Here is a 22,327-nt window from a genome sequence, read left to right as displayed (position 1 = left end):
CGCCTCCTCTACCTCACGCTCGCCTGCTTTTACCCGCCCCTTAAAGGTTGTGCAGACAACGGCACAGCTTCAAATACTTCCAACATTTGGATAGGCCCCGCTTTGATTGCTGGTGTTTGGCTGTCGCAGGGCTGATGCAGGACGCCGACAACGCCTATCTGGACCCAAACTATCAGTGCATCAAGTGGCAGCCGCACCAGCAGAGCAAGTGGACGCCGCTGTACGACGCCAACGGCAAAGAGCTGTGGGTGGATCTAATTCTGGCACATCTGCGCGGCGTGAGGTCATCGGCGTAGGGAGGGAAAAGAACTGAAAACAGAGTCAGGAGTGGGGGAAAAAAAATCATAATTGGTTGAATAAATAATTCAGCAAAGCGTAAAGCCGGACAGGCAGTGCAATAACACAGTTGCAAAGGTCTAGGAATTCCACAGAGGTGAGTGGTGCGGGGGAGTGGATAAGTGCAGGGTTTCGGCTGGGAAAGACAAAGTGAGGGGGGGGGGAAGAGGGAAGGAGTGGGAAAAAAGGCAGCGCGCACTTACTTTTGCAGGGCCAAACTAACAAGAACTATAGTTAGGGAGGAAGGTTGAAGTGAACTTTTCAGACCTTTCAGATATGTTCAAAATGACCTTGCTGGCCATCGCAACAATTAGCCGGAACAGAAGGTTTTCTTTTATGTAAAATAAGATTTATTAATGCTTCCAGAAGAGCTCAGGGCTGTAAATTAATGGCGCCGCATCTGGCGCCACTGGGAGCCGGTGCAAGACGATCAGCCGATGTGATGAGGATTATTTATGTTCAAATGATTTATATCAAATTTAAAAATGGCTCTGAGTTAGTCCTTTTTATCTCCCCACATTTAAAACATTGAATATTTTGCATTACTCTCTCTCGATAGCTTGTGCCTAAAAGGCCCAAATCCCGACTCTTGCCTTACAACACATTAATTCCCATTATTCCCATCTTTTACTCGCCCTGTCTTCACAAGGCCGATGCCCACCTACCGCGTCGATGCCGACAAGGGCTTCAACTTCTCCTTGGCCGACGACGCTTTTGTCTGCCAGAAGAAGAACCACTTCCAGGTCACCGTGTACGTGGGCATGCTGGGAGATGCCAAGTACATCAAGACCAGCGAAGGCCTGCAGCCGATCGACTGCTTTTATCTGAAGCTCCACGGAGTAAAAGTGGGCGAAGAACGCGTCGACATAAACGAGAGCCGTCCACCTGTCCGTGTGTTCACTGTGAATGTCTTTCACCACCAGGTGGAGGCTATAAACCAGTCCATCAGTGTGGAGCAGTCACAGTCCGACCGCAGCAAGAGACCGTTTAAGCCCGTGCTGTGAGTATCGGCGCTCACTTTAGGATCGTTATTGGTTTTTAACTATGCTGTCACATAATAATAAATGTCTTAATAAACGTCATCGTCCACAACTTTCAATATTTAGAGTAATTCCATATCAGCAAACCGCACAGGCCTCAGAGGGGTGAAGAAGGCGCCTTCATTCGGTGTTAAAGTTTAATCTCTGCCGCTGGATGATGATTCAAAGCACCACCGAGTGGTGAAGATCCAGAAGATGTGTCCCAATTCTTGTTATGTGGAGATAAACAGTTGAAAACTCCGATAAACACTTTCAAATTCCATCGAGACAAACATTTGGTCTTGACCTGAAGCAGATGCGCGGCGAAGAACAGCCGAACCGATCATTTATTATCTGCCATATCTGTGATTTTGCTGCTCCAAGGGTCACCCTGCCTCCAGAGCAGGTCACAAAGGTCACAGTGGGGCGGCTCCATTTTAGCGAGACCACAGCAAACAACATGAGGAAGAAGGGCAAGCCCAACCCTGATCAGAGGTAAAAGACGCAGCTTCACACCACAAATAAGAGCCACAGCTCCCTTGGTGACGTCTCCTGGTGTGTTGGCGTGTGTGCTCGCAGGTATTTCATGCTGGTGGTGGCGCTGCATGCCCAGTCCCACAGCCAGAGCTACATTGTGGCTGCGCATGCGTCTGAGAGGATCATCGTCAGGGTAACGTCAGGCCATGTCTGTCTGCCTCCTACAACAATAATATGTCTTTCACATGACGAACCTTTTAGAGGCCCAGTGTGCTGGATTTTAGGTAGAAAGTCCCAGCAAAGATGATTGAAGATGAAAAAAAAAATTAAGTTCAATTTCAGACTGCTCATTTCTGTAAAGCAGAAAAAACAGGAAGCAAAGCTCTAGAATCCATCACACTGGACCTTTAAATTGTGACACGCTTTACATTTTTGGCTGACAGATGTTGTGTAAAACACATTTTTAAAAAATGATTGTTTTTACGAGACGCGTTTGACGTTTCTCCAAGAAGCAAAGATGTCGAAATCTTGAGGATCTGGATCCAGAAATATAAGAAGCGCCGTCTGCTTGTGTGTCTCCACCAGGCCTCCAACCCCGGCCAGTTTGAAAGCGACAATGAGGTGCTGTGGCAGCGCGGCCAGCTGCCAGACTCGGTGTACCACCACGGCCGGGTCGGCGTCAACACCGACCGGCCGGACGAGGCCCTGGTGGTCCATGGCAACCTGAAGGTCATGGGCTCGCTGGTGCACCCCTCTGACATCAGGGCCAAGGAAAACGTCCAGGAGGTCAGGATGAGGCTTGTGTTTCCCTGTGTGTCCCTGTGAGCCTCATGTGCTTTCCACCTGCACCCCCCCCAGTTCAACGGACCACTGTTACGCTTGATCCAGACGTTGGCTCATCTTGTCTTCATGCATCATTCTCATTGTGTCTGCGTAGGTCAACACCACAGACAATTTGAAACGGATCTCTCAGATGAGGCTGGTGCATTATCAGTACAAGCCTGAGTTTGCTGCCACCGTGGGCATAGAGAACACTGCAGAGACCGGTAACCATTTCACAGGTTCATGCTGAGCGTGTGGCTGCATCACCCCACGTCTTTGTCCGCTCGCATTGTGTCAAAATCCAATCCGGCTCCTGCTCGGCTATTTTATTTGTGTCTCCCTCATTTTAGCAGCCGTGAAAACGAAGGCTTTTGCTCACGCTGTGTCCTCCTGCAGGAGTTATCGCCCAGGAGGTTCAGCAAATCTTGCCCGAGGCGGTGAAAGAGGGCGGCGATGTGGTGTGCGCCAACGGAGAAACCATCGCCAACCTGCTCGTCGTTAACAAGGTGATGAAAGTTGCGCTCCGCATTGCAAGGGCATTACCTCTTCCACCCAAGCACTGGATGAGTTTTTGGGTGCTTTACTTAAAGGAACGTATCTTCATGGAGAACGTGGGGGCGGTGAAGGAGCTGTGCAAGCTGACGGACAACCTGGAGACTCGTATAGACGAGCTGGAGCGATGGAGCCGCAAGCTGGCCAAGCTGCGTCGCCTGGACAGCATGAAGAGCACCGTGAGCGGAGGCACCGTCAGGTGAGAGAAGCGAGCAAGCGCCATCTTCACATCGAGGTTCAACAGGAAGAAATACTTACGTTTTCCACTCAATGCAGCCAATCAGGAAGTTATTTCAGCAGAACAGGAAGTGGCCCACTCAAGAAGAAGATGGTGCGACCTGGTAGTAAGGTCTGTACCAATAATGGTATATTTGAAAAACAATGTAACTATTGATGTTTGTAACTGGGGTGTTGTTTTATTTTTCAGAATTCTGTCCCAGATCAAGGCTGCATCAGCCAGCGGTTCATGCAGGGAGCCATCCTGGCCCTGGTCATCGTCATGGCCTTCAGGTTGGCTGGGAAAAACTCCTCCTCGATCATAAAATCTGAAAGCATCTGCATGTGCTGGTCATGCGATGATGAGTTTGTATGTCTTTGTCAACCCAACAGTGTCATTTCCATGTCCATCCTTTATGTGTTGACCCTTCACCACCGAGGAGATGTCACAGACAAGGACGGGTAAAGAGACGGTCACCTTTGTGCTGAAATAGATGTATTTCTCATGTCCTTTCTTCTCATTTAATCTGTTCCTGCCTTCTGTAGCTCTCTTCCCTCCTGTGCTTTGCACATCTCTTGGATGCCCGTCTTCACTGCCACCGTTCATTTCTGTCCACCTGTCTGCCTGTGGTACCTGCCTTCCTTCCTTTCTATTCTTTCAGTCTTTTTGCCTTGGTGACTGTCCAGAAGCTGTCGTGGTTTTAATTGAAACATCTGACTGATGTAGGTCCAGAGCTGCTCTGGGATCCTCGCGGAAGAGTCCATACACTCCAGCCTCTACAACACCAGGTGAAGGGAGGCCATTTAGTTCTATGGCCTAGAATAGCATAAATAAGACAGGAATAAATGGCAGTAAACAAAATGGATAGTTGACGATATAAAATGGGCTTTTTGATTGTGCTTCCATCTCTCCCGTATTCTTCAGCTTGTTGTTCAACTCCTGCTGTGAACAACCAATCAGTAACAGGTCTGACACTGAGCAACAACCAGTCTGCACCGGGTACGTAACCAGCTCACCAGGCATCTTCGTAGCGTTCATCCACCTTCGGTCAATTAATAATCCTTTTCAAGATTTAGGAAGCCTCTTTCCAACGCCGAGCACCATTAATAAGAAGGCCAAGTCCAGAATGATGGACAAAGACGGCCGTGGCCGTAACCGCCTGAGTCACACGTCCGCCCCCTTGTCCTTTGCCAAGTCCAAAAGGCCGGTACCTCCAGACCTGGATGAGGCGGGAACTGCCAACCGTCTGCCCGGGGGTCAGAGCGTGTCTCGTAGGCAACGCAGCCTCCATCCCAAAGGTCAAATCAGCGTGAACAACCTTGTAAAACACGTCTTTGAAAGTTTGCCTCATTCTGCATTCTGCACCATTTAGCTCCCATGTTGGCCAGTCTACAGATCCTGGAGAGCAACCAAGAGATCTCCGCAGCAGGTTGTGCAAGACCCGACAGCTGCAGGTAAACTTTGTTAGTTTGTCCGAGAACTAAGAACATCCTCATTGTCAGGCTTTATTCTTCTCACATTACCTCCTGAGTTCAGGCTCTGATGCTGTGTTTCTCCATGTCAACTCCAGTTACACTGTGTCTCTCCGTGGCAACAAAAATTCCACCACATCACAAATCACTTTGCACTTGACGTGAGTATGCGGCCGTGCGCGAGGCTTTTAGCAGAACCTCAACTGATTAGGGTTTGCCGTGGAGAATGGCATGCTTCCAGTTGATGAATCACAATTGCATATCCCATAATTTCACTGACGTTGGTGTTGTTGTGACCTCGTTCTTTATGTTCAGCTGACGCCCAGAAATGAACCCGTGGTTGTCGCAATATTGCGCCTTTATTTAAAATTAAGGGAGATAAAACTGTAAACAAGGATGCAAAACCTTTACTTTTAGGTAGTTTTATGAAATTTGGCCAAATCAAGAGTATCTTAAGTTTTTTTGTTTCTCTAATTGCAGATCCGCCTCCAGCGTGTGGGTACGACACTGTGGATCCACCAGGGGGCGACTGTGCCCGAACCGGTCAGAAACAGACCTCCATGGGGGACAGAGTGCGGCAACACAGGTAAGTAAACATTAATCCATCATAGATTTTAAGGAATTTTACAAAAATAAAAAATTCTTGTCTTCTCAAAGGGGACTCACCACCTGTGGTCAATTCCCATATTGTCTTTCCAAGACATCACTTATCACTTCCGTGTCTCCTTATCAGTGAGTCCACCTGTCTCATCACTATGGCAACCATGGGGCAGCCTGTCAGTGTAGTTGGCCTTGATTAATCCTCGGCTTCATGTTCTCTTTGTTCACAGAGCGACGTGAGTTGTGCCGGCGATGGAGACTCCTCGTCATTCTCAGAATACCATTTCCTCATTGAGAGCAGCTGTTTGTGAGATGTTGAGTCGCAGCCCCACATTTTCCCTCTGTGGTCTTTCTGATGGGATTATTGTACATTTTTTTTAGAGATATTCCTACCAAATGATATTGTTTCCATCTCTCCGTGTGTTTCCATTAAGGCATCTCGTTTAGCTGTGATCACTGGAATTTAGAAAACTTTTTAGCCGTGCGTCTGTGAAAATGTTTGAACACTGAATTTAACAACATTACGACTGTTAAATGTGATACTGTAACCCCCCTGAGACATAACCCCCCCTTTTTTATTATTATTATTTCATCGTTTGAGTGTGCATAAACTGAAATCTCCAGGCCACATATTTTGGTCACAGATCTGAAACATTTTCCCCTAAAATTCCACCTTAAATTGTGGTGGAGAGGTTAGAAGTTTGGGTCTGAATAGTGGGAGTCTTTTTTTAAATTGAGGATTCTAATTAACACCACTAACGATTAGCTGTCATCCTTTTCCACGAGCCTGTAAAAACACTTTTCAGTAGTTTTATACACTGGAGAAGATCATCAGCATCTTCTGACGGCCTCGTGGATGGTCTAACTTTTACTGGAAATATACCTCAGAAGTGCACACACTGGCGGATCCTGGGTCTTTACAGCAAAACACGTTTGCGTCAACTACACTGTTTTCTCTTAATGTCGTGTGTGGGTTTTTATGAATGAGTTCTAATTATTGCATTAAAAGACGTGTGCTAATCACATATTCACTGGATGAGGCGCAGTGAGACTGGAAATCACTGGAAATGAACATGTTGAAACACTGACTTGTGACTTCACATTGTGGAAACAGTAAGTGGTATTTCAGGGAATTTCGGAAGAGCTTACACTGTATTTGCAAACTGGAAAAATGCTGTAAGGCAATAAATAAGGCTTATCTTATCAGGGCTTATCAATTGTTTTCGATGAAGTAGCTCATCGCGTAGGTAACATGCAGCACCTGCTTTGAAAATTCCCTTTTCATGTCTCGCACGTGCAGCCAAGGCACAATAATTTATGCCCAAAAATGAAAATGTGTTCACTACACTGGTCTTGTTTATTATTTAGATTTTCAACATTTGGATACATTCAACCATAGCACAATTAATATCATCATTATATTTTCTATTATCTTTCCTTGTTTTAAAAAAACCTCCCTTTAATCTTGCCATATGTTTCTACATCAGCAGTCCATATGTCTGTGTGTGTGTGTGTGTGTGTGTGTGTGTGTGTGTGTGTGTGTGTGTGTATGTGTTCATACATATGCGTACCAAGTGTAAAATCAATATTGGATGTGGAAAAAACAGCCATCACACAAAATATTATGAAGTATGATTTTGAAATATAGTGTACATTTCATTTATATCCACAGTTTCGATAAATGAAACCACTATAGCACTTTTTTTTTGCACTGTATATATGTGTCTAGCTTTTGCTCTGTTAACTATACCAGACTTTTTTTTTTAGGTAGTAAAATTACATGTACCTGTATAGCTTAATTTTGTAACTACCAGTGGTCATATAACTTGTTCTTTACATTGTTTTTGAAATTCTTATTTTTGTTTGAATGCATTATCAATAATATATTAACTTTTAGCAAGTGCAACCCAGACATGATTGACAACTATGTGAAAACACACACATGCGTATTCACCCCCCAAATTATGTGAGTACCATAATATCTTTACTTTACTAGTGCGTTATAAAACTATTTGGCAGAATATATGTTGTAATACTATGAATGCATGTGGAAAATAAATGTGTTTTTAAATTTTCGTCAACCTGATTTGTTTTTATTGTTGCAGAAAGCTATTTCACATTTGGTACCACTAGATGTCAGCAGAGTGCTATTCACTACTAATACGGAGGAAGTTTTGCCCTGAGTTTAGACTGTCGAGCAGACAACTTATACCCAGAAAAACACAATTTTTAAAAGATGCTTGATGTCGAAATAAGACATTATGTTCACATAAATTGAGTAACATAGTGTAAAAAGGCAAATCTGGTTCCAAAAAGCGACATTGAAACAATTTACGAGGAGATGTAGCCTGAGAAGTCAAGCTTCGCAAACTAAATCTCCTCTCACGTGATCTGTTACGTCACAATTAGATCCGGAAATCAGTACGTGGCCTTTTTGTCTTGGACAGAAGAAGCTGGAGACTCGCATTAGTATAGAATGGTAAGATTATTCAGTTTTATCTTTTATTCTTGGAGTTTATAATAGTCAATACTATTTTGTCATCCAAATCTGTTATTGATAGGTTTTCTTTCTCTGCATGTGCATCATTTTTTGAATATATTCATTCGCTAGACATGGGCTAGCACAGAACATTAGCCTCTCATGTCAAATCCACAGATTGATTTGGACTTTCTGGGGACACAATCAGGCAAAGACTCGGTCTTGGGAATGAATCACTTAACTGACTTAAGTTTATCCCCGATTTGTCTTTGCTTCGACTGCAGGAGCTCGAGGCAATGACGAGATATACCAGCCCGGTGAACCCGGCTGTGTTCCCCCACCTGACTGTCGTCCTGCTGGCCATCGGCATGTTCTTCACCGCCTGGTTTTTTGTGTATCCTTCCCTACTTGTTCGACACAACCTTCTTTTTGTGGTTTGAACCGCGTTGTTCATATGAAATTACATCACTGCAGCGCCCAGTGGAGCTGGAAGATGGTAATGATTTGCCAGGATATTGTGCTGCTGCAAACTCCAAAGTAGGTAAAATATATAGCGGCTGATGTGAGTCTTATTAAACGTTTAACTTTCATAGATGCTGTTTTTATCGGGTGTCGTTGTTTGCAGCAGATTATTGAAGATCTGCGGATTCCTGATGGAGATCCACATTTTAGATATTGTGGTGTTTTATCTCTGACCTTAACTTTCCTCTTTCTGATAGTGGTTTTTAAAAAGAGCCCAGTACATCATTGGAAAAATATTTGCCAAGTAAATACGAATTAAGTGTGAATAATGCGCAGGACTGTTATAAAACATATTGACCATTCAAATATGACAAACAAGCAAAATCAAAAGAAACCGATGAGGACAAATATGTTTTCCCAACACTGTTTGGTTACTCCAATGGCTGAAATTCTAAAACCACAGCAAGAAATTCCCAACACTGCTGGAGTGTTGCCGAAGGCACTAACCCGCTGTTGATTCTGTTCATATTTGCCAACCCTTAACTCGTCATCAGCTATGAGGTGACATCAACAAAGTACACTAGAGATGTGTACAAAGAGCTCCTGATCTCCCTCGTGGCTTCGCTTTTCATGGGATTTGGTGTGCTGTTCCTCTTACTTTGGGTTGGCATCTATGTATGAAGGTACGTTTAAAAACTTGTCATTAGCTCTTTTCAGCACTTAAACTTTGGCACTTGTTAACCACATTTTCCCCTTTTTTGGATAGTTTTGGCTGTTGAAAGGAGTTATTCTGTTGGAACCAAGAACATCAGACGGCACAGGCTGGTTGAGATTGGACTGCACTGACATTATGGGATCATATGGACTCTGGTTGTCTTTTCAAGTAAAGAAGATTTATACAACTTCTGTTGTCTGTTTGTTAACCTGAGATTTTCAGTGGCTGTTTATTAAATGTTTATTACGGTTTTAACAAGAGACTAAAAGTTAACTGCATCTCAGCCAGTCAGGGGTTTGAGATTAGACAGATATTTAGGGGCTGTGGTCTATTCATGGTCTGTCTTTTTTGGGTGTTTTTTTTATGAGTGACACCTAAAACCACAATCCCCGATTAATCTGCATGGTAAAAATAGAGCAGTCGGCTTCGCCTAATGTCCGAGATAATGCCTAGATGCTCGGTAATAAAGGATTACACGTGGATTAGAGTCAGGTTATTCAATAAGAAAAGTGGTAACCACTGAATTTTTAGTTGAAATTGGCTTCATGAATTACAACAATGTAAACAGCATATAAAGTAAAAAAAGAAAACAACAGATAAAAGAAATAATCTTCTTTGCTGTAATCCCAGCAGCAGTAACGTTGATCAAACTAGTGGCCTTTCTTCGCAGCCCATCTCACTGGCGAGTCCTGGTGAAGGCGTCGCGCAACCACCTGGAGTCCTCGTATAGCCTGGGGTCTCCCATATATAAAGCTGTGCGCTTGTATAAATAGTAATACAGCACTGCCGCTGGAAACAAAGAAGCCACAGATATTAAACAGTAAGGATTGCAGCTGGACTAATGTCAAATGTAGCCTTGGAGATGTCCACCAATTACCTGTTCTCTGGAAAACAAAAAGGGACAGGAGGCCATCTGTCCAAACAAAACGGTTTGAATCGAGCCATCGGAGGTTCTAAAAGAGAAAAGACGGGATCAAAACTGCGTTTGGAATGGATGTGGTCAGTATTTAACTGAGCTACACACTATTACGCAGACTCCAAATAAAACGCACTGCCAAGCAGGTCGGGACATACAAGAGCTCTGATCGGGTGTTAACAAAATAAAACCGGGTTCTATTTGCGCTGAGTTGGCATAAAGGTGCCCGTGACGTTGCCTACCAGCACCCAGCAGTGGAAACAGATGCTGAGGGTCAGGTAAACGGCTGAAGCCATGAGCAGAGCCCTGAACCTCTCCAGCAGCAGGAACACAAGGCCGACCTGGAAGATGTAGGTGTTGAACATCATCAGTAGAATGATGATCGCGTTGAATAAGATGGCTAAATCCTGGATGCTGGAAGCACAAAGTCAGTTTTATGTTAGCCATCCACTCGGAACGGGGCTTGCAACACCAATGCCGAGAAAGATACGCGTTATATGCGTTTTCTGATGTAATTACAGCTGAAGCACTAGAGAAAAAGGTGCTCTTACATGAACAGCACTAGTTGGATGACGGGCTCTTCTCTCAGGAGTTCACTGAAGGAGTTGACAAAGAGGTCAAAGGCCAGCAGCGTCAGCTGGATCAGGAGCACCAGGGAATAGTTACCGGTCTGAAGCATCTTCAGGGACTGGTTTTACAAACCCTGATCCCTTTACCGTCCATCTACGTTAAGAGAGTTCCGACAGGTTAAACGTGGACAGTAGAAGAAAATCATGCACATCATAGGAGGAGATAACTAGTCATCAATGCTCCGTTATGCAGTCTTGGATTACGCGGTAATTTTACACACGGAAACACAAACATCACGCTACCCTGCATCTCTTTCTAATCTCTCCTTGGACTGATCAAGCGTTCTATTGTAAAGTCTGAGGATAATCCCGCACACTTGTGATACAGTTGCCACTGATTTGTTTTACCTCTTCTTTGAGATTATTTTGTTCTTTTTTTACTTGTAGCAACTAAGAGTTGACGCCAGCTACGCATGTACTGACAAACAAAGGCCACGCAAATGCTAATTAGCCTGTTTATACTTACTTGAAAAGCACAAAAATAAGAACGAAAACCCAAGAATGGAGGCTAAAACGCGTAAGTTTGTTCGGCCATGCTACCAGCTTCCACCGTCCATTGCTGCTTTTCAGCGGCAGCACAGATTTCCATGGTAACGTCCACTTTACCGTAATGGTAGAGATATAGGCCCAACAAATATCTAATGAAACAACACTAGCGATCATATATATAATCACGATTGTTTTTCTTACATCATAGTTGTATATTGACTCTTATTTGACCTATGGTTTGCAGGAAAAGGCTGTTTTGCGGTACTGAGAAGAATAAATAAATTCTGGTTGTTAGTCTGCAACAAGCATGACGGTAATGTTCCACGGCACGCGATTCCGACGCCACCCAGAGGCAAAAGCTCGCGCTTCTGTTACTGTTACTGTGACGTGACCTGCGCTTGTGATCACCTGTGTGTCGCGCGCCGGAGGTGAGTGAACACAAGTTTCTTCAGTTCTGGGAACGATCACTAAACTCTAATTTTCGGTTTATATTCCACATTTGACAGCCGGCAACCGCAAGTGTTGTCCCGAAATGTGACAATAATTTACCTTTAGGTGGTTTTTACTGTTCCATCGCGGTCCAACAACTGTCCACCTTTTCTTAACTTTTGAATCAGGTTGGTTGCAAGTTGCGCTGCGTTCCTGTTAATTTTTGGTGGAAAGTCTCAAACCTAGTGATCTGTTACCACTAAACCCGCAGTGTTGTCACGTTGTTTTCAAGCAGTTGTGCTTTTTAACGCGTGTAGTCCTGTCGGTTATGATGACCCGAGGTATGATTGATGTATCGAGGGAGTTTTTCAGGTGTCCCGATCGTATCGCGGGTTACTGATGTAAACCACTAATGCACCGCACAGCTGGTTGTTTGACCTTTTAAAGACAGGTTTGACAGTTCTAAACTTTAAATGTTTGCACACAGCTTGTGCCAAATTGATATCAGCATATATAGGTCAAGGGGTTCACATCTTCAACTATTATCAGTCTATAATTTATTGGTTTTATGCCTGTTGTGACATCATGACTGGAGAGATATGGAGAGGCAATATTTCATTTTGGTGTAATGCAGCTCGCAAACGTCATCTAATGACTTTAAAACGTCCCTTTCCTGAATTGATTTTGAAACATCACAAAACACCAGTCAGCACCATCCCTGGTTGGCATCTATAGCTCATATTTGGAATCACTGTTTTTCACAGTATTTCTAGCTTTATGTATTGAGTTACCTCTCCTTTACATCCCTCCTCCAAGAGCATACAGTGAATTGTCCCACATGACACACGATCCGGTTCCGTATCCACTGCACATCCTGGTCAACAGTGATCCAACGTGCTTGCACAGACAACTTTATTTCAGTTTACACCCAAGTAAACAGTGACGTGGATGTGCGGCACCAAGTGAAAAGGGTTTATTATAATTCCATCAGAGGGCCTTCAGGAAGCTGTTATGTAATCTCACTCAATGTTTAACAACTGGATCGCAGCAGCTGTAGATAGCGTGCACACTCACAGCTTCGCTTGCTCCAAATACCTGTAGTTTAGTCATTTCACAGCATCACTCGGGACAAAGCGTGCGATCGATTCTGCAGTCTCTAAATATGTTACTGAAATGGAAGTTTCCTTTCTAAAGGGCACCAGCTCTCCTCCCTGTGCAGCAATGTCCAAGTGGCTTAACGACGGGGAAGTGCTGGTGGGTCAAGGCAGCGGTGAGGCCGTACCTGTGAGCCCCAGGCTGCGGAGCATCCCTCATGGCAGCCCCATGCCAGGCCGGGCGCGCAGCCCTCTGGCTTCACCCAGATCTAAAGAGGCGGCGTCGAGCCCACAAGCTGAGGTCATGGGCAAGGCCAAAGAGCTGTTTGTGCTTTGTGACAAAGAGAGCAAGGGCTTCATCACGAAGCGAGATATGCAGGTGAGCGGCCGGTGCGGCTGAATTAAGCATCAGCATTAGCATTGATATAGCTTTGAACCGTCTCTCCGTCTGTGGTCAGAGGCTACAGGGCGAGTTGCCACTTTCCCCCGAACAGCTGGAGGAGGTTTTTGAGAGTCTGGACCGCCGGAGCAACGGATTTCTGACGCCCGTTGAATTCAACACGGGGCTTGGTGAGCACAGTTTCAGGTTTTAGTTTAGTTAGCAGGTGGAAGGTGCTGCTCTTTCTGACATGTGAGTCTGTGCTGCAGGTGAGCTGGTGGGACTGGAGGACACCGCTGATCTGAGTCAAAACCAACCAGAGGAGGAGGTCAATGGGCTGGACCTGTCCGAGGACCCCACTGTGGTTAGAGCTGTAAATGTCTTGACGGAACTGGGAGGGGACAAACACTTCAAAGAGTAAGGTCACTGTTCGAATTTTGTCTAGCAAATGTAGAGTAATCTATGCACAGATACCGGCTTATTGCACCTACCTAAACAAATAAAGGCAGTTAGACCCTGGGAAATATTTTATCCACTGGCACACTTCACTGTTATAAAAGATGGAAGTTGTCCTCTCATTTGATTTGATTTGTATTTGTATCAACAGTTGCACCAACATATTCAGTGAAGCAGAAAGGAACACATTTAGTAAATTTATGGGAAATATCTAATCATAATTAGCCCCAAGAAGTTCCCTGGGATGGACTATGACCTGGCTAGGCTGTGTTCCTTCCTCTGGACTGGTATCTGGCTCCAACCCCAGTAACATGGATCAGGCATAACTGGTGGTTAAGGGATGTTTGGGTGGCCGTGGCAACTTATAATTGAACTGCTACAACTTTATCCTCTTGGCACACGCTCACCTTGTACAAGAGTAAACTAAGAATGTATCTTAAAAAAATGGAATTAATTCAGTTACAATTACACCATCCATCCCATTTTAAAACTCAACTGCGTTTGTATTTGTGTGTGTGTGTGTGTGTGTGTGTGTGTGTGTGTGTGTGTGTTTACATGTGCATGTGTGCACCTATGCCTGTTTCCAGTCAGCGGGAGTTCTTTTCTCTGTGGTACGAGCTCCAGAAAGACAGACCAGAGCTGCTCAGTGTTCTGGAAGGCATCCTGATCCATGCGGTGTCCCAGTTACAGGACTGCATCCGAGAGAGGGACAGCCTGGAACAAGCATTACGAAGGTCCTTCTCCCTCCAGGCTGTGCAACCATGTAATGACAAAGCCGAGTTCTGCCATAGTTACTCCTCTGTTTTCTGTGTTCTGTTGCAGAAGGGAAAGTGAACACGACCAGATGGTTCGGTCCATATATGAAGATATGGAAAGCCAAATTCGAGAGGAGAGAGAGAAACGCTCGGCTCAGGTACGGACGTGTGTTGATTTTATGGTTTTGGGGCGTGAACAAAAACGATGATCTTTACAGCGTTTGAACAATTCATTTTGAATTGAAGGAAAGCATCAGACAAAAACAGAGAGGGGAACTTGAGGAGGTGCTGAGGATCCGGGATCAAGATTTGGAGAACACCCTGAGCAAACAGAAAGAGGTAGGCGTCCGAATACTGCTGCGTTGTATTTTTAAAGTTTAATGAGTAACCGTGCTTTCCCGTTCCTAAGCTGGAGTCCAGAATCCAGCAGCTGAGCGCGGAACAGGCAAACATCAAGGCACACAACGTGCAGCTCCGCAGCCTCAACGTGCAGCTGCAGGAGCAGGTGGAGCACAGCAAAGAGCAGCTGCAGGCTGCTCTGGCTCAGCTCGGCACGCTGCAGCACAGCGCCGACCAGGAGCAAATGGACAGACAGAGGTGAGAAGCAAAGACAGAAAACAGGCGAGCAGTCGTGTGGCGTTGTGTTTGAGTAAGACGGCGAGCTTGCCTTATACACACACGTCAGACAGGTTTGAAGAGCCGCTCATTAGCATGTTTGCTTTTTTTTGGGTTGTCTATAAAAGGATGCTAAAAGAGAGATAAAGAAAACACATTAAGCAAATACACCATCCCCAGTGGTGCACAGTTATGAAGTTTAAACAAGCTCAAAGTCAATTTTACTCCCAGGCGTGATGGTTGATGTTGCCTACGGCAATAGGGAAGTTTAAATTTACTTCAGGTGCCAGTTTGGGTTCAGCGTCTTGCTCCATGCCACCTGGAATGCTGGGTGCAGATTTCCAAACCACAGGCCCGTCCAGCACCGGGGACAAGTTCTGTGGTACCCAAGTAGAGAATCTGCTGCTCAGAACCAGGCCGCAGCCACATTCATCCTGATGGAGGAGCAGGTGGATTTTCAGCCATCTTTGTTTGCTTCACTGCAGGAAGGTGATGCGTGTGTCTCGGAACATCCAGAAAGAGAAGGAAAGCTTGTTAAGACAGCTGGAGCTATTACGGTAACCACAGCTGGAATCAGTTCCCACCTCTGTGTTGGACACAGCCGGTGAATCCTGGGGATTTTGGCCAATCCTGATTTCCCTTTTTCTCTTTTTTTCTGCATCAGGGATATGAACAGGAGGCTGCGGGATGAGAAAGATGCCCAAGAGTCACAGAAGAGGGTTAGTCACAATCACTCTGTCCTTCCTCATCTTCCAATAAATTACTACCTCAGTGAAGACCTTTGTTCCCCCTGGACGCCGAAGATTTACCCAACCTGAAGCGAGTCCTTCAGATCCCAGCCCTGGACAGTGATTGTGTGGGCACATGTCGATGTTTGGTTCTACACTGATCTTTTGTCAATGTTATCGATGGTGTGTGAAGGTTTTTCTTGCTTCTCTTTTTAACATGAACAATGTTCTCTGCTGAAGACATGGTCAGTGAAATTAAGCACTTGATTTTGTACATTATTGAATCCTGTAAACCCCAAAGAGTGTTTTATGTTTATCAATGACACTGTACTGTCCATAGTACTATTTTTGCAAATGCCATCTGAAGTGGGTCCATCATCTACCTCAAATAAAGCCCTTTGTCACAATTCTTAAAGGAGACTCTACATGTCGCTTCTTTTTGGAAAAACATCGGAGAAAGTTTGTGCCATTTTTCGTCCGTGTGTAACTTTTAAAACCTAATGTCTAATTCCTTTTGCCTCACTTTCTACATGAACACTTTTAGACTCCAAAAGTGACTTTGCAGAAGCAGGGGTCAGTCATAGGTAGCTACATGCCCCAAGAAAAGCCACTGCAAAGGTTTGTGTCCCCCACTGCAGCCATGTGGTGCGGTTTGTGCGATGACACGGCTGATTTGTGTGCTCTTTGTTTCTGAAGACAGCTGAGCTCATCTGAGGAGTTGGAGCAAACTAAGGAGCCAAATCTGTCGGGTAGAGTCGGCTGTGACCAAACCGAACAGGTGCAAACTCAGGTGGGGAGCGTTTACAACCCCAGGACGACCGGCGGGAGCTTCAGAAGTGATGAACTGCACGTTCTTGTCCGACCTGCAGAAAACGAGCCCTCAGACGAGCCCTCAGACGAGCCCTCAGACGGGGCCTCAGCGAGTGTTCAAAGTGGTTTTCCTGGGAAACTCGGGAGTGGGTAAAACCTCCTTCATCCACCGCTCCTGCACAGGAGAGCTGCGGAGGAAGCTGAGTGCCACAGTCGGTGAGCTTTGCTTCCACTCTGACTCCGTTACCGACGCGACAGAGACGCATAAACGTGTGCAACCCGGCAGGGATAGACTTCCAGATGAAGACCTTAACCGTGGGCTCCGCCACCGTCACTCTGCAGCTTTGGGACACAGCAGGCCAGGAGAGGTCAGGCCACTCTCACAAGGGTGCATTTATGTTTTTTAACTCCGTGTTTTTAGCCTTTTATGTTTGCTGTGTATTCTTAGCAAACACTCCACAATGCTCCGTGTCTTCAGGTTCTGCAGCATCACCGAGCAGTACTACCGTAAAGCGGACGGCATCCTCGCCATGTACGACCTAACTCAGTCCGCCTCCTTCGCCGCCGTCAGAGGGTGGATGCACTCTGTGAAGGTGAGCGGGCAAAGACCAGGTGGACGTTTTGGATGGAAAGCAAAACATGCAAAACAGTTTGTCTCCATTTGAATAAACCAGCAGCTAAATACAGTGTTGTAAAATGCCCAAAACCCATATTCAGTACTTTCACTTTCACTAATACCAGGTTACTTTGGTAAACAAATGCTGGTGGAATGAAAGTCAGAAGTTCTCTCAATGACCTTTGTCATGAAATAGGTAGATTTATGCTGACCACTTCTCTTCATCACTGGGGTTTTGTAACCTTCTCTCCCAGGAGAAGGCATGTGATGGAGCGGTACTGGTGCTGCTGGCTAATAAACTGGACAGGGCAGACCGAAGACAGGTGGCGGCGTCAGAGGGGCAGGGGCTTGCAAAGGTGCAGCACATTTGAATAATCAAATTGCGCTCGGCAGTGATTTACAAACAGCTCTGAACTCTGTGGTTTATGCAGCAACACCAGGCGTTGTTTTATGAGTGCAGTGCCAGAAATGGCTGCAACATTGAGGAGGTCATGACAGAGCTCGCCAGGTATGACCCTTTTGATTGCTGGTGCCAATCACATGCGACGCAACAGCAGTGTATTGAAATTTAGGAAGGAAATGCTTTTATTTTGTAATTCCTGCTGTTCTCACCTTCTGGCTACTGTATAAAACTGCAGCAAATAAGCTTCAGATTGTACCGTTTTTGTAGTTCTTTTCAAGGTGAATTATACAGATTGTATAAGCTGAGATGCATTTAGTGGTAAGATATTTATATTCACCTTCCTACACCTTCCATGTTTTGCCTTCACTGGGGCTCGAACCCCTCTGCTTCTCAGCCCAGCCCCCAACAGGCTGAGCTATCACCGCCCTTAATGTAAGAGTCTAAATTGTCAGTGCTAGATTTTAATTCCATCAACAACAGTGAAGCTCAGGACTGGAACTACTCTATTTTGGTTGGCAACAGCCACCGTAAGTCCTCAGACACATAAAGAGGTTGAGAGCAGCTATTCACCTCTTATCCTCACTTGATTCCACCACAAACTAAAGCTTCAAATGTTTTACTATCCAGTAATAATGGAAATCGTTTCTAAAGGCAGAGCAACTTAAAACAGTCAGTATCTCATTATTTTAGATTTCAGTCCCTGTTATATCCACGGTTTGCAAGAGACCAACCAGCAACATGAGCCCTTTTTATTTACATTTTTTTTAAATTTCGTGTTTTCCTCTCCATCTCAGCACATTAGTGACTCGGCACGACCGACAGTGTGAAGCTGTCCTTTCACTGACGACGGACACTGACAAAAAGAGCTGCTGCGTATGAAGAGGAGGTGATGATGACGACGACGACGATGATGAAGGGCACCAGGGGTTGTTTGGTGCGGTTGGGTCACAGTTCACCCAGCAAACTGCCATTTTAGTTCCACGTGTATGTTTTCTTTTCATGTACCGTTACAAATGATCAATAAACTGTATTCTGAGGAATACTCTGCTGTCAGAATCTTTGCCCGATTTCTGACAGACTGCATTGACCTTCATAGTTCCAGCAGGGCTGGTTCTTGTGTGTGCGTGTGAATCCAGCTGGGGGCAGCCATGTCTTCTGCAGAGCTGCCGGAGCCGCCTGTTGTGCCAAAAGAGGAGAGACTTTACTTTGGTGGGAGGCTCGAGACCAGGCGTCGGCCCAGGACTGCGTCAAGGTTAACCTTGAGAGACGGCCGCGCACTGACACTGGCGTTGGAGTGACCCGGGGAGACGTTTCGCTAAACTGACGACATCCTTCTGGGCCCAAACTTAAAGGTAAGAGTGTTTTAGTCTCCCCGGAGAGCAAATGTTCCATGACAGGGGAAGTTAAAAATAACTCCTGGTGGTTGGGAGGAGGGGGTTTGTTTGGTTGGACAGTCGTGTTGTCAGTGTTTCTGTCCTGCCCCTGTGTACAACAATGCAGTAATTGACTCTTTACTCTTATTTACTGTTTCTCACGATACTCAGTCAAACCTCCAGAGGAAGAGAGTTGAGCTCAGGTCAGGATAAAATAGACAACCTGTTGAAAGGAGGTTATGTTCTGTGTGACTGGAGCGTGAGGAGATCAGGTTGAGTTGGGACACCTATATCCGTCTGCTGCGGGGCACGCGACACCACCGGTAAAGTTGCTTCTCCCAACAACGGCACATTTCCTCTGTGAGCTGTTGCTTTCCTGATTTCTGTTGTCAGCAGTCACCAAAATCAAACTTTAGCCAAACGCTGACTGCTGCATGTTGAGGTGTCATCTTGCAGTGCTCCAAAGTGCTGGAGGTCCGAGCGTTCTGGGTTCCGTCTTCCCCAACTGGCGGTTCGCTCTGATCTCCGCACCGCCCACACTGACACAAGAGCATTTTTCATTTCAGAATGGAGGCTCGAGCTCAAAAGAACACCTGTGGGACTATTTGTCTGAAATATCTTATTTTTCTATTCAACATTATTTTCTGGGTAAGTTGGAAGAGCACAAAAAGACATTTATTTAATTAAAAGAACACTTCTCACAGGAGTGGACTAATATGTTTAATCTATTATTGGGGGCTTTCTGTTTATGACACACATAATGTGTCAGCATTTCTGGAACATTCAGAATTGTAGAAATGGTAAAAAAAAAATGTTAAAGTTAAAATGAATGTGAGATGATTAAAAGTCTAAAATTTCTTCTTCTTCGGTAATAAACGCACTGAGAAAATCAAAGTGCTGTAAATTACAATACATTTGGAAAATTTACCATCTTGGATCACATCTCATTTAAACATGTTTCTAATTCTTAGAATAACACAGAAACCACAATTCAGCAATTCTAAAAAGCGATGACTATTCATCAGTTAAACTGTGATCTAATTTTAGCAGAAATCTGTAAATAAAGACGAGGGCGAAACCTCTTTACATGTTGCCTCAATGTTGAAGTTGTAGCATTTTCCTCCAAAATGTGGAGGAGCTGAAACAATAGGATTGTAACAACTATAAATAGCTCAAAAAAGTCAAAAAAGAAATCAGTGCATCTGGTTTGAGTTGGGTTGTTCTCTCAGTTGGCAGGAGGGGCTGTTCTGGCCGTGGGGGTGTGGACTCTGGTGGAAAAGAGCGACTACATCACTCTACTGTCCTCCAGCTTCTACTCGGCCTCCGCTTACATCCTGATCGCCGCCGGCGCCATCGTCATAGCGACCGGGATTATTGGCTGCTGTGCCACGCTGAGGGAGAAGAAGAGTCTTTTGATTGTGGTAAAATGGATCAGCTACACCTGTGACCGGGTTCCTCGCTGAGCCAGTTTAATTGCTGCAGGACAGACACCTTTAAATTCCTGTTTATACCCACAGCTCGCGTTATCTGTTAATCCCAGATGATCCCCTGTTGTCGGTTGTCTGCCCTCGGTGCGGCTCATTATGTCAGAGAAGCTGCAGGACATCTTCAGTGGTTCAGATTTAGATTTGGCTCATGCAGGAGGAATGAACGGCATCACAAGCTGCTCGGCCTGCAGAGTGTGTGTCAGACACACGGACGCTGTCAGTGGACATGATACAAGCAAAACTGGATGATTTGCATGGCGTTGTGGTTATTTCTGTACCCCACAGGCTTTGTAAACAATAACATTATCCCACTATAAGACGTTATTTGCTCCAGTATATCCTTGCTGTGTTTTATTGGTATTTATATTTTATTTTGTTGTTGATTCAGCTCTTATTTTCCCTCTACAGTATTTGTGCTTGTTGCTCTGTATTTTCCTGCTGGAGATCATTGCCGGGGTGCTGGCCTACATTACCTACCAAGAGGTGACCGAGTACTTTTTATATGAATGCGTTTGGGTCTTTTTCAGTCATGTGACCAAGGAGTCATAACTCCCTTATTCTCTCAAACACAGATCTTTCATTCCAAAGTGTGCTTTTCCTTTTCCATCCTGCATCAGTTCTATTTAAACCGTCTCTCCCTCAGTAAAATGCTGCAGCTGCTGCAGGATTTGTTGTGATATCCTCTCTGCCTGCTGCCCTCTGCCTTCTTATCCTTTATACTGTTTTCACACTCTTCTCATATCTCTCTTTCTCCTCTTTTCCTGACTCCAGTGTTTCCCTTTCTGCTACCAGGTAATGCACTAATCTAATATAAACTGGTCTATTTTCAGACTGCCTTTAAGAACTCGAGCAACAATAAAACAATGACATTTTGACAAGTAAAAGAATGTTTAGGAAAAAAATACAGAGTGAAGTCGGGAGATTTGTGCTCATATGTTTTAGGTGAGGAATAGATTTTTTGCACAGGTGTGGTGGAATGTTTCTGGGAATGAAAGGCTTATTTTTTATTGATGGGCTTTTCCTGAACCATCTCTGAAATGTTCCTGCTGTTCGTGCAGCTGGATGAGGACCTGAGGCAGAACCTCAAGACGACCATGCAGCAGAAATACCGTCACCCAGGAGAGGAGAAGGTCACCGAGGCTGTGGACAAACTTCAGCAGGAGGTGCGGCAGTAAAGCAACAGCTTATTTCTAAAGGCACCATTTAAAAAGCTCAACAGCTGTTTATTTGTTCAGTTCAAATGTTGCGGCAGTCACAATTACTCCGACTGGGCCGACAGCGTGTGGATCCAGCAGAACGAACGGGTGGTTCCTGACAGTTGCTGCAAAACCCAGATCGCCCTCTGCGGCCAAAGAGACCATCCCTCCAATATCTACAAAGTGGAGGTATGTAGAGTTAGTTATTTGGCTGCCTTTTAGTAAATGATATTGATTTATTGTTAATGCTGTTGCTTTTCTCCTGCTCCTAGGGAGGGTGCATCATGAAATTAGAGGAATTCATCCTAACCCAGCTGTATATCCTCGGTGCAGTGGGTATTGGGATTGCATTTCTGCAGGTAAAACACAGACCACTAAACAAAATCCAAGTTCAAAATAAGATTCAAAATTCTACGTGTAACATGTAGAATTTTCTCTCTAACCATTGCGTTATTTATTTTGCTTCTTAGCTTCTGGGGATGATGTTCACTTGCTGTCTTTATCGGAATTTGGAAGAAGATCCTTACTGATTCCTGAATTTTATATATATATAAAAGGCACATAAATTCTTAATAAACAAGTTATTTAGACAGATGCATTACCTATTACAAATATGTATTCATGCAATTACAATAACTTACAATGTAGCTGCTGGGCAGCACCGTTTTTCTGTTATATCGTGCCTTAAATAGCTATAAAACTTGTGTATCAGTATGTGCCATATATAAGTTTTATTCAACTAATAAAGATGCAATCAACCTGTCTGTTAATTTTTTAACCTTGAATTTTATGTGCCGCTCC

General features: G+C 44.8%; 5 protein-coding genes across 16 annotated transcripts in view; 4 read left to right on the top strand and 1 right to left on the bottom strand.

Moving 5' to 3' along the window:
• myrf (myelin regulatory factor) overlaps positions 1-7,576 on the top strand; it is a 16,298-nt gene extending 8,722 nt beyond the window's left edge. For 4 of the 6 annotated variants that reach the window (XM_057051415.1, XM_057051410.1, XM_057051414.1 and 1 more), the window contains exons 7-27: positions 130-244; positions 986-1,181; positions 1,260-1,336; positions 1,740-1,850; positions 1,935-2,040; positions 2,418-2,618; positions 2,770-2,878; positions 3,051-3,160; positions 3,245-3,405; positions 3,483-3,555; positions 3,634-3,716; positions 3,816-3,884; positions 3,969-4,052; positions 4,150-4,211; positions 4,348-4,422; positions 4,494-4,721; positions 4,796-4,877; positions 4,994-5,056; positions 5,376-5,481; positions 5,553-5,627; positions 5,726-7,576. In XM_057051415.1, the coding sequence (XP_056907395.1) occupies positions 130-244; positions 986-1,181; positions 1,260-1,336; positions 1,740-1,850; positions 1,935-2,040; positions 2,418-2,618; positions 2,770-2,878; positions 3,051-3,160; positions 3,245-3,405; positions 3,483-3,555; positions 3,634-3,716; positions 3,816-3,884; positions 3,969-4,052; positions 4,150-4,211; positions 4,348-4,422; positions 4,494-4,721; positions 4,796-4,877; positions 4,994-5,056; positions 5,376-5,481; positions 5,553-5,627; positions 5,726-5,806 (2,267 nt within the window). In that variant the 3' untranslated portion in view covers positions 5,807-7,576. The remainder of the gene's footprint in view (positions 1-129; positions 245-985; positions 1,182-1,259; positions 1,337-1,739; positions 1,851-1,934; positions 2,041-2,417; positions 2,619-2,769; positions 2,879-3,050; positions 3,161-3,244; positions 3,406-3,482; positions 3,556-3,633; positions 3,717-3,815; positions 3,885-3,968; positions 4,053-4,149; positions 4,212-4,347; positions 4,423-4,493; positions 4,722-4,795; positions 4,878-4,993; positions 5,057-5,375; positions 5,482-5,552; positions 5,628-5,725) is intronic. The other 2 variants (XM_057051413.1, XM_057051412.1) reach the window with 1 other exon arrangement.
• A 259-nt stretch (positions 7,577-7,835) lies between these two features.
• On the top strand, positions 7,836-9,338 carry tmem258 (transmembrane protein 258). The gene is made up of 4 exons (XM_057051467.1): positions 7,836-7,974; positions 8,259-8,368; positions 8,991-9,119; positions 9,203-9,338. Exons 1-3 carry the CDS (start codon positions 7,972-7,974, stop codon positions 9,115-9,117), a joined length of 240 nt encoding a protein of 79 aa, XP_056907447.1. The 5' UTR covers positions 7,836-7,971; the 3' UTR covers positions 9,118-9,119; positions 9,203-9,338.
• A 295-nt stretch (positions 9,339-9,633) lies between these two features.
• tmem138 (transmembrane protein 138) lies at positions 9,634-11,291 on the bottom strand. The gene is made up of 5 exons (XM_057051466.1): positions 11,163-11,291; positions 10,619-10,790; positions 10,310-10,481; positions 10,029-10,104; positions 9,634-9,940 (listed from the first exon to the last, which is right to left on the bottom strand). Exons 2-5 carry the CDS (start codon positions 10,744-10,746, stop codon positions 9,828-9,830), a joined length of 489 nt encoding a protein of 162 aa, XP_056907446.1. The 5' UTR covers positions 10,747-10,790; positions 11,163-11,291; the 3' UTR covers positions 9,634-9,827.
• On the top strand, positions 11,167-18,526 carry cracr2b (calcium release activated channel regulator 2B). Of its 4 annotated transcripts, none has more exons than XM_057051427.1 (18): positions 11,167-11,613; positions 12,809-13,087; positions 13,167-13,278; positions 13,357-13,504; positions 14,131-14,277; positions 14,366-14,456; positions 14,545-14,637; positions 14,708-14,895; positions 15,399-15,470; positions 15,578-15,632; positions 16,186-16,259; positions 16,338-16,431; positions 16,511-16,667; positions 16,744-16,819; positions 16,930-17,044; positions 17,322-17,423; positions 17,499-17,575; positions 18,265-18,526. In XM_057051427.1, exons 2-18 carry the CDS (start codon positions 12,836-12,838, stop codon positions 18,347-18,349), a joined length of 1,938 nt encoding a protein of 645 aa, XP_056907407.1. In that variant the 5' UTR covers positions 11,167-11,613; positions 12,809-12,835; the 3' UTR covers positions 18,350-18,526. The 4 variants fall into 4 exon arrangements, 2 of the variants coding, with proteins under 2 accessions (XP_056907407.1, XP_056907406.1); XM_057051426.1 differs by having other exon boundaries at positions 11,169-11,613; positions 16,738-16,819; XR_008953243.1 differs by having other exon boundaries at positions 11,172-11,613; positions 16,744-16,839; positions 18,265-18,347.
• A 35-nt stretch (positions 18,527-18,561) lies between these two features.
• Positions 18,562-22,286, top strand: cd151 (CD151 molecule). 4 transcript variants are annotated; one of them, XM_057051461.1, is made up of 10 exons: positions 18,562-18,822; positions 19,015-19,166; positions 19,410-19,491; positions 20,073-20,264; positions 20,739-20,813; positions 21,102-21,122; positions 21,389-21,493; positions 21,566-21,715; positions 21,799-21,885; positions 21,997-22,286. In XM_057051461.1, exons 3-10 carry the CDS (start codon positions 19,411-19,413, stop codon positions 22,054-22,056), a joined length of 771 nt encoding a protein of 256 aa, XP_056907441.1. In that variant the 5' UTR covers positions 18,562-18,822; positions 19,015-19,166; position 19,410; the 3' UTR covers positions 22,057-22,286. The 4 variants fall into 4 exon arrangements, with proteins under 4 accessions (XP_056907441.1, XP_056907440.1, XP_056907443.1 ...); XM_057051460.1 differs by lacking the exon at positions 19,015-19,166 and having other exon boundaries at positions 18,563-18,822; XM_057051462.1 differs by lacking the exon at positions 18,562-18,822 and having other exon boundaries at positions 18,849-19,166.
• The last annotated feature ends 41 nt before the right edge of the window (positions 22,287-22,327 follow it).

Source organism: Takifugu flavidus, chromosome 13 (genome assembly GCF_003711565.1).
Source record: "Takifugu flavidus isolate HTHZ2018 chromosome 13, ASM371156v2, whole genome shotgun sequence".
Classification (NCBI taxonomy): Eukaryota; Metazoa; Chordata; class Actinopteri; order Tetraodontiformes; family Tetraodontidae; genus Takifugu; species Takifugu flavidus.
This window is presented reverse-complemented; position numbering and strand designations above follow the sequence as displayed.

Coding starts and splice junctions, on each gene's coding strand:
- tmem258 (XM_057051467.1), top strand. Junction 8,369..8,990: donor TTCACCGCCTGGTTTTTTGT/GTATCCTTCCCT, acceptor ACTCGTCATCAG/CTATGAGGTGACATCAACAA.
- tmem138 (XM_057051466.1), bottom strand. CDS start 10,746: ATGCTTCAGACCGGTAACTATTCCCTGGTGCTCCTGATCCAGCTGACG. Junction 10,105..10,309: donor GTTTCCACTGCTGGGTGCTG/GTAGGCAACGTC, acceptor TTTCTCTTTTAG/AACCTCCGATGGCTCGATTC. Junction 9,941..10,028: donor TTTTGTTTTCCAGAGAACAG/GTAATTGGTGGA, acceptor CTTTGTTTCCAG/CGGCAGTGCTGTATTACTAT.
- cracr2b (XM_057051426.1), top strand. CDS start 12,836: ATGTCCAAGTGGCTTAACGACGGGGAAGTGCTGGTGGGTCAAGGCAGC. Junction 14,638..14,707: donor CCCTGAGCAAACAGAAAGAG/GTAGGCGTCCGA, acceptor CCCGTTCCTAAG/CTGGAGTCCAGAATCCAGCA. Junction 16,668..16,737: donor GAAGCTGAGTGCCACAGTCG/GTGAGCTTTGCT, acceptor GCAACCCGGCAG/GGATAGACTTCCAGATGAAG.
- cd151 (XM_057051461.1), top strand. CDS start 19,411: ATGGAGGCTCGAGCTCAAAAGAACACCTGTGGGACTATTTGTCTGAAA. Junction 21,123..21,388: donor GTTTCCCTTTCTGCTACCAG/GTAATGCACTAA, acceptor CTGTTCGTGCAG/CTGGATGAGGACCTGAGGCA. Junction 21,494..21,565: donor TGGACAAACTTCAGCAGGAG/GTGCGGCAGTAA, acceptor TTATTTGTTCAG/TTCAAATGTTGCGGCAGTCA.